Source organism: Bactrocera latifrons, unplaced genomic scaffold (assembly GCF_001853355.1).
Source record: "Bactrocera latifrons isolate USDA-ARS-PBARC rearing strain unplaced genomic scaffold, ASM185335v1 scaffold_107, whole genome shotgun sequence".
Taxonomy (NCBI): Eukaryota; Metazoa; Arthropoda; class Insecta; order Diptera; family Tephritidae; genus Bactrocera; species Bactrocera latifrons.
The window spans coordinates 892,551-902,048 of NW_017534486.1; the positions used below are offsets into that span (position 1 = coordinate 892,551).

At 34.7% G+C, this 9,498-nt stretch overlaps 1 protein-coding gene across 4 annotated transcripts in view; it reads right to left on the reverse strand.

The window, feature by feature from the left end:
* Positions 1-654: 654 nt before the first annotated feature.
* Positions 655-9,498, reverse strand: part of LOC108970871 (synaptic functional regulator FMR1) — an 18,974-nt gene continuing 10,130 nt past the window's right edge. For 2 of the 4 annotated variants that reach the window (XM_018936563.1, XM_018936555.1), the window contains exons 3-13: positions 7,161-7,210; positions 5,555-5,872; positions 5,282-5,447; positions 5,131-5,198; positions 3,843-4,140; positions 3,629-3,778; positions 3,336-3,555; positions 3,149-3,274; positions 2,951-3,052; positions 2,810-2,884; positions 655-1,588 (exon numbers count right to left, since the gene is read on the reverse strand). In XM_018936563.1, coding sequence (XP_018792108.1) covers positions 1,155-1,588; positions 2,810-2,884; positions 2,951-3,052; positions 3,149-3,274; positions 3,336-3,555; positions 3,629-3,778; positions 3,843-4,140; positions 5,131-5,198; positions 5,282-5,447; positions 5,555-5,872; positions 7,161-7,210 — 2,007 coding nt within the window. In that variant the 3' untranslated portion in view covers positions 655-1,154. The remainder of the gene's footprint in view (positions 1,589-2,809; positions 2,885-2,950; positions 3,053-3,148; positions 3,275-3,335; positions 3,556-3,628; positions 3,779-3,842; positions 4,141-5,130; positions 5,199-5,281; positions 5,448-5,554; positions 5,873-7,160; positions 7,211-9,498) is intronic. The other 2 variants (XM_018936572.1, XM_018936581.1) reach the window with 2 other exon arrangements.

Here is a 9,498-nt window from a genome sequence, read left to right on the forward strand (position 1 = left end):
GTAGGCGTTTGTAGAGGTTAACGATGAATTTTTGAACTATCCCACACATCTTGACAGTGATATAACGGTAACAAAAAATTTGTATCAGCTATGATACACGAACGTGTCACTACGAAGTTGAATTGCATGCGCTCAATGTATCATCAGTGATAAATTTAATAAACTTATTTCAAATCAACCAAAAATTTGTTCATATATGATACATGGACGCTGTACATTGGACAGGGAACCTGCTAAAAACATTTATCAAAATTAAATTAAATATTTTATTGAAAAAATATTAATATTATATTTTATAATTTAAAAAAAAATTTAACAATTTAAATTTACAAAAATTAACAAAGTTTACTTGTTTTATTTAATTTTTTTAAATTGTTTTTTTTCAAAATTAATTTAATTTTTAGAATTATTGATTAAATTTTTTGTTAATAAAAAAATATTGAAAGCCATGTGCGTTCTATTACATTTACTATTTTCGCGTTGTTTGCCTTTGTTATTTACTGCTAACAAAATTTAATTCCATTCACACACATTACATAAATATAATCCCATTTCGTGTATCGTTACTAGAAATTAGATAATATTTAATGGACTTGACAACGCACTGCTGTTTGTAAACTAAGTTTGCTTTTTATTTACCTCTTCGAATTTAAATTTAATGCATCATGAAATGTTTGTTAAGTGTTTGATGATTTATGTTAGCGTTTGTGTGTATGTGTGTATAATTCGTTTGTATCGAGTTAGTAAACTATTTTCTATATATTTTTAATTTTCAGTTTTCCTTTTTGTCATTGTTTTTTCTTATGATTTTTTTTTTATTATTCTTTAATAAAAATCCTCTCTTGCTGTATTCTTTTTGTAGTGTTTCCTTTTAAGTTGTTTAAATGTGTTCTTTTTTAAATTATTTTCATTATTTAATATTTTTTGTTTAATTATTTTTTTTTTTTTAGTTTTATTGTTTAGCTCATTCAATTCAATTAATGCTTCGAAGATGTTAGGTATTGCATCCTAATTCCTCATCGTTTTTTTGTTTTTGTTTTCTGTTTTACTACATATTCTGCTGTCACTGTTGTTGTCGCAGTTGCTTTTGAGGCTATTGCATGCGTACGCATTTTTTATTTTATATATTTTTATTTGTTGTTGTTGTCGACCCATTAGGATGTTCCATTGACAAGTGTCTCCCGCTTATTGTTCTCCTGTGGTTGTATCGAGTCTGCGTGATTGTTTCTGTTTTTGGTGCGTCGTTGTTGTTTTGACTGCTGCGACTGCTGTTGCTGTTGTTGTTGATGATGCTGTTGCTGCTGCTGCTGCGACTGCTGTGGCTGTTGTTGTTGTTGCTGCTGCTGCTGCGGTGGTAATTGCTGTTGCTGTGGCTGTTGTTGTTGCTGTTGTTGTGGCGCCTGTGTTTTCTCAATGTTGCCTTTGATTGCCACATTACTGCCATCTTTGCTGTTCACGCTCTGTTGTTTCGATCGCTCCGACGAGCTGCCGGCACCACCGCCACCACCACCATTGTTGTTTTTATTGTTATCTGCGTTTTGTGGTTGCTTGCTGGGCTGGGATTTGTTATTGGTAACCCCACCATTCGCTGCAACAAAAACAAACGTGATTAGTGCTTGAAAACCTCTCCGAAAAACTAATAGTCGATCGTTACTAAATATCAAAATCAAAAAGCGACACGTTATATTAATGACAAACAGCTGATAAAAGTCTAGGCTAAGGCTTTGTTCCTTTACTCGTTATCATACGGAAGCATAACACCAACAATAAATATTTGGGCTATCTCTAACTCAAGCTTTTTCGCCCGAAATAATCCAGAATCTTAATATATTTGAACCAACCATTAAAAAGTAGGAAGAGAATCGGGAAGATGAGAAAATCGCTTCTAACCCATTCGTTATTACCTGGACAGGATATATTCAGGCTTATCGCAAACTTCGCGTGAATAATCCTTTCCCATATATTTTTATTTTCAAGCGAACGAGTTTCGATTATGCTATTGTGAACTACGGCAAGCTGTCACATATGGTTTTGTTTTGATTTAGTGGCACTAAAAAAACTTTGAAAAACTTATAAAGCCAATTATGTGATAATTTTGTATCGTACATATTTTTTTTATCGAATCGGTATTATGCAAATAAAAATTTTTGAATGTATCGATTTCGATTTATCTTGCTAATGGAAGAATCATGTAAAAAACATTTACGATTAAGATAAATTTCAATATGAAAAACGCAAATTTGTAATTAAGTTTATCACGAAGTTTGTAATACCCAGGAAGTAAAAAAAAAATATATATAATACATACATAAATGTTAGCTATGTCTGTCTCTATGCCTGTATAGATGCGAATGAGTCTCAGATTGCTAGATATCGATTTGAAGTTTTGCAGACGCTTTTGCTTTTCCTCCCGAGAAGCTGTTCATATGTTGAAACCGAAGATATCTGATTTAGCTGCTATACAAACTGACTGATCAAAATTAAGTTCTTGTATAGAAAACTTTTTTATTTGATAAATTTCCGAAGCAGTTTAAAAAAAAAAAAAAAAAGATGTCACAATGCTGACACCGTCAACCGATCAAAATCTAAACAAGTCTCTTTTCATACCCTTTTATGCTATAAGAAATGCAAGTTTGAATGGTATTATAACTTTGGTTCAGCCGATCTTGGCATTTTTTTGTTTTAATAATTTCTGCCACCACAAACGAAAATTTATAAAAAACAACATTTTTCGCAATTATGAAAACAGTTTGCCATTAAAAAATAACGCGTCACTTTTGGAAATTTAATTTGGCGACATCATACTCACTGTTATGAGCAGCGCTGTTATTCTTTTGCCGCCTACGTCTTCTTGAGCTACCCTCGTACGATGAGTTGCTTTCAGCTAAAGTGAAATCAAAAATTACAGTAAATATACAAATGTTGATTAAATAATATGTGGCGTAAGCACCTCTTTCGACGCTGCTCAATTCACGCGTATCCTCACGCATATCATCATTATGATTGTGGTAATGGTCTCTGCCTAGATCCCTGCCGTTCTGTTCTCTGCGTCCTTTATTTACAACACATACGACAAAATGTAAAAATGGAAGAACCAAAAAGTAAATTCAAACACTCGTGTTTGCGCTTATAACACTTGATATGTTACCATTTTGCTTACCACCGCCACCGCGTCGATCATTTCCGCCACGATAGCCACCACCACCACCGCCGGCACTGCGATCGTTGTAACGATGGTCACCGCGGGAATTGTAATCATCATCGTCCCGACGGCCTACAAAATAAAACGCACCTTTAAATAAAAGTTTGTATGGAAATTCAGGCAATTGATGTACCTTGATGATATCGCTGATTGCCGCCATTGCCACCGCCTCGACCTCTACCACGCCCGCGCGGTCCGCCACGTCCCGAACGCACCGACTCTATGTCACTGCTATACCCTCTCTCCGATCGTCGTGTGACAGGGAAATTCTGCATCGAACCCATTGTGGATTCTTGTATTGCGCGCAGTTGTTGATCGATTTCCAGTTTTTCTTGACGCAGCAGTTCCACTTCCTACATGAAATATTGTATTTGTTATTATTTGAAAGAAAATCAAAAAATTATAATTTATAGTGTAGAAACAAACCTTCAAATGCCCCAAGTGATATTCCAGCAACACTTTGGCGTTTGAAATACTTTCAACGGTGCCAATGAACACAAACGGTACATGACCATGCTCACGTGGTATATTCTGATCCTGCTCATCATCGCCTGCGATCTGTGCGAATCCCAACGCATGCAATTTTCAAATATCGAACAATTAAACGAAAATTGGACTTTTTATAAATTATAACGCATACCTTAATTCGAAAGACACCACTTTTGTCCACGATTTCCTGTATGATTCGCCCATTCTTGCCGATCACCTTGCCCACCAACTCTCTAGGAACCTGAAAGAATTCCTCGGCATATTCAAGCATCGCCCGTGCTCGCTGCACTGCATCCTCCGATTCGCCGGTGATTTTAAAAGTGCACGACTTCTCCTCTAATTCAATATTTGTAACACCTTCCAACAGACGAGCTGCTTGAATATTGGCACCATGTGAACCTATGGCCAAGCCCATTAAATCTTCGCGCACTTGGAATTCATCGGTATAGCTGTGTGTGTATTAAAAAAAAAGTAAAAGTTTAGAAAATTTTTTATAAATATTATTAATCAAAATTTTTAGCAAAAAATAATCACATTGGCAACAAATTATAATAATGTAAGCAACTTAACTGCATATTAAAATATTTTAAATTGAAGGGAGTTTATACAAAATAAAAATAAAAACAGGTTACCATGTGTTTTTAATTGTGAAGATCTAACAAATACTAATATGTTTTGTCAAGCATACATAATCAAGGAATCCCTTCTAAGGTATTTCGTCAAAATATCATATTTTTGAGTTACTACCTGACATTAAAAAAATAATTGTTTCAAAATAAATTTAAAAAATCCCATAGTTCTTGAAAATTATATTAATTTTTAAGCAAAAAGTATGATACGATTATAAAAGAGCAATCATTTATATAAGAATTTTATAGGGTTTCCGACGATCGCTTCTAGATGTTATGAACTTCGTGGCAAACTTAATAAAAAATATACCCTGCTCTGATTATAAAAAAAAGGATCATTTCATTAAGTCTGTTCCCTTTTATTTATCTAATTTTTAAATTTAGTTAGCAAAGGTTTTACTATTGTGAATGACTTAGACGTGAAAAGATGTCAAAAATGACTAATCATGTTTTTTCTTTTACTAAAAGCACATATTTATTTTTTGTTTTTAAAAACTAAAACTAATGAACTGTATTAAAATGTAATTTTTTAAAGAAGAGGCGAGGTATGAACGGTGATCGAAGCTAAGGAAATAATAAAAGTACTTTAACGCAGGAAGAAAATTTTCTTCTCCTAAGTACGATTTACAACGCTCTAAAGCTTAGCGAATCAAATAATACTTATGTATATATTATAGCCAAATATATTTTCGATAAATAACTAAAATGATCTATAATAAAATTTATGGTTTAATGCTATGTCACCTGATGGCTTTATAGAATAAAAGGAATCCTTCTCCCTAAGTAGCAACTCTACTCAAATAAACTCACCCACGATTAAGCAGTTTAGTCGATTCCAGCTGACGAGCAGCCTCCTCAGTTCTTTTCAACAGCATAACCTGCAGATTAAGAAAAAAAATATTTTAAAGATTTTTGGTTTCTCCAAATTCATTAAAGCGTATTTAATAATCAGATAACATACCTTCTGTGCCAAATTACGAAAATGCATATCTTTTAGCATGCTGGCACGTTTCTGAGTGTGTTCCCATTTCGAAATCACAATAAGACTGTCCAAATCGCGATTGTATACACACACGCCGGCACCTATTGTACGTTGAAATTCCTTGTGAATACCATCTTTTTGCGCTCTGTAAAATTCCGATAAGAAAACAATATCCACAAAAACAAATTATGTTCGATTATTAGTGAAATTATAATGGTAATGATAACGATAACAACAGCAACAAAAACTCACTCCTGTCGCAATTCCTCGGGTACGGGTATCGAGAACTGATAGAATGACTTGGATGTCAATGGCGGATTTTGATTTTTGATACGTAAACGCTTCAGTTCGCAAATTTCAGTATACGGTGTCTCAAAGCCTATGTACGCAACGGCGCAGATTTCAGCCTTAATCATTTTAATGGAAGCAATCCACCAACCACAGGACTCTCGTTCCGTTGAACGGGTGAACACTTCCACTTCCATGCCTTCCTCAAAGGCGGGCGGATTCTCATTTTCTTCTGGCGGGAAGCGCACATTTGAGAAGGGATATTTTTGTACATCGGGACAGCTGTATTATGCATTCAAAAAGGATGAACGCACACCAAGAAAGAGTGAAAAGATATACAAATGTATTAGTAAAATAAAGAAATGGTAAAAAAAAATAAGCAAACTTAAGGCGTTAATTGACAGCCAGAAGCAATTAGTGGGCAGATTTTTAAATATAATAAATGAAAAATTAATTTCGAAGAAACCCCGTGTGGGCCTGCCAGCACACAACGAACAGCAGCAATAGTTGATTTGTTGCCATTTTTACATGCAACAACACATTTTAAGAGTCTTCAAAATAATTCAAAATTTACGTCCAAATGAGTTATAAGTTTTGGACAGGTGTTTGCATCTTTCCGAAATTAATATACATTGATATTTGCCGCTTTTCGATGGCAGCGCAACAATCACAAAAGCTTGTACTTAAATAGGGACGCACAAACGGCGTTGGTTTCGAAGAATGTGGCGACCAACAAGTGCTACCAATACGCAAAGATGTATAACATTGCAAACAGAGAAATTAGAAAGCAGAAAAGTAGAGCATAAGAGGCGAAGATATGTCTCTTGGCGACTTTTGGCACAATGCCAACCAAATGATCGCATGCGACTATGCTGCTCGATGGCAAGCATTACCGAATGCGCCAGCAACCATATACACGCTACTGATTACTGCAAGGAGGTAGCAAGCGTGCGGGTTTTGCGACGTAACAGCCAATGACATTAAATTTTATCCGGAAATATATTTTTTTTTTCATAAATTGAACACACCACTACCGCTGAGAAGGTAATTTCAATATTTTTCTTTGTTGAAATAAAAACTCAACACAAAAATATATGGAATCGTTTAAATAGGTCAAGTCGTATTGGCTCGAATGCGTCATTTACTTCTGTGTTGCACGGCACATAGACCAAAATAAGACTCAGGCGTAATGTATTTTTAACCACAGTTCTATGACCACTGATGGTTCGACATATCACACATTTTTTAGGCTGCGCAACGAAAGCTTTACAAGCTTCCAAAACTATAGTAGGCAGAAAAATATAAGGCACAGACGGCATGCTCCTATTCGCAACTAAAAATAAATATTCTATTCTTATGCATATGCCTCGTTCTGACACGTTTCGACGCATACTATCTATAAATATGTGCTTTTTTTTGTCCGCGCATATAAAATTAATGCAATACAGATTATTTACAAATCCGACTTGATTTTCCTTGTTTAAACCACATTTAATTAAAAAAAACAACTAAATTGTTTAATCAAAAGCAAATAAACATTGTTGGATTATGTAAAAAATTAAAAACTTACCCGTCAACTTCCACAAATACGCCGTCATCACAAACTGCAGTTGCTCTTCCCTAATTTATCAAACAAAAATTTATTATTATATGAAAAATATTGTATTTAGTATGCGCAATTATATTACAATAATATTGAAAATATAAAACTGGGACACCTCTAGATTAGACCAGCTAATAGAGGATAATTTTACATATCGATTAGTTTTAAAAATCCTTTTTTGAAATATTTATGATTTCTTTTCATCAACTCTCAAATAATCGTTCTGCATGTCGGTGTTGTTATACTTAATCTTATAGTAAGTACACCGAAGAGGAAATTACAAAATGGTTGGCTCATAGGGTAACATGTGTTCGAAGAGGATCGAAGGGCATGTAATGAGACAACATATGTAAGTAAAAAAATGCGCCGCGAGATGAATATTGTCAGAGATTGAGAAATGTTTCAAAACTCATCATGAACATTTTAAGAATGTTATGAGGCAGTTCAAATTTTTACATTAAGTGTCAGTCGTATGCTATAACTCATACTTATTTGATTAAATTCATAAATCTTCAAATTTCACATGTATCCACCCACATAATAAAAAAAAAATCGTGTCAGCACAATTTTCGACAGACAAGCCGGCTAATATATGAAAATTGTAAATGTAAACATAAACATGTCATGACGTTTCGCTGGCGATGCATAACTCGTGCTCTCTATATATTATATTACAATAGTTTATGAGAATGTTTCTTAGCGATAAGAAAACTAAATTATAGGTTTTACCTTAAACTTGGTGAAACCCCAATTAACAAGGAGATAGAGTAATAAACGATAAAAAGCGCCACAAAGCAAACTAGTTAGTTTTGTAAGCTTTGGCGCTTCGTTTTAAACGAATAACAAAAACAAGGTGCTCCTCTTCTAACAGTAGTTCAGCGGATTTGCAAGCATATCTATAAACAATCGTACAAACAAACAAAAACACTGTAATGAGAAACAAGCAAAGGAAAAGAAACAACAACAAAAAGAAGAAAGAAATTAATAACCCGCCGCAGCAGCAGCGCTATTAACGTAGTCAAAATCGTAGTGGCAGTGGTATTCGCGGCCGGCACATTTTTTTATTCACATACGAAAATAGATAGAATGATAAAATCAAGGAAGATGTACGAAGCAAAAAAGCAAAGATTGGAGAAGCATTTGATGAAAGAAAGCACGTAAAGCTTTAGCAGACAACAATAATGCCAACAGAGAGCAAATAAGTGCTATAAAGTCGACGTTAGCGTCAGCGCCACTGCCACCGACACCGCTATTAGTGTAACTAGCCCCAGTCGTACCGCAAGCAGGCGAAGTAGATACACAAAACGAATCTGCAAGAAAGAGTATAGCAACGAAGTGTCGTATAATGACAGATATGCCAATTTACTACGGCGGCGAACAGATGAATATAGGAAGGAACATACATAAATAGGAATGTACGTACATCAATTTATTTGTAAGGATGTTCGAAATAAAGAATATTGAAAGTGAAAATCCGTGCGTGCATATCACACTAAGCGGTCATACAAAGGGATCAAGTCCACACTAATTTTCATGAAAGCGAATATAACGAAAGCACATATACTTATGTATGGATGTATATTGTCCTCTCAACACCTCAGTGGGCTGAGGAAGCCGACCAATAGCAGACAATGTGGTGGATAGTAAAATATATTTTATTTCTAAACAAATCGAAAGGGTGAGCAATTTTTGCGCAGAGGGTGTTGAGAATGAGATAAAAAGTTGTTGCGTTTTACTATTTAAATTTGAATTTTTCCTTTCGCTGTTAGGAAAATGGTGCATAAAATATCACTGATATATCTATAAAAAAAAAGCAATAAAACCAAGAAAATTTAACAGTACAACAATGTCGGCAAAGATGATGACATCCAATGCTCGCTTCGACGACAACAGCGACGCGAGACACTCCGCTCACATTTACTTATACGCTTAGCCATACTCAAAACACCGCTAATAACGTTGACACAATCAACGAGATATATTAATAACAACAATTAAAATTAAACATCCGCGTCGACGGACTGACATGACACGCACTCCCAATGTCTACTTAATTTTTATTTTGACTGCAGTTTTTATTAGCTTTTAATGCGTTAGAATGTAGGAGATATATTTATGTCAGTCTCCGACTATCACTCAGCGTGAACAGTTCCGTTTCTAACACAGTGCGTTTGTTTTCAATTCTGTTTATCACCGCTWTTCGTATTATAACACGTGCATTTGTTGTTTACTTAACTAAGCCGCGCTTAAAAAGTCAGTGACACAAATCAAAAATTTGCCAATATGCCCCCCGGGGCTTCTAACC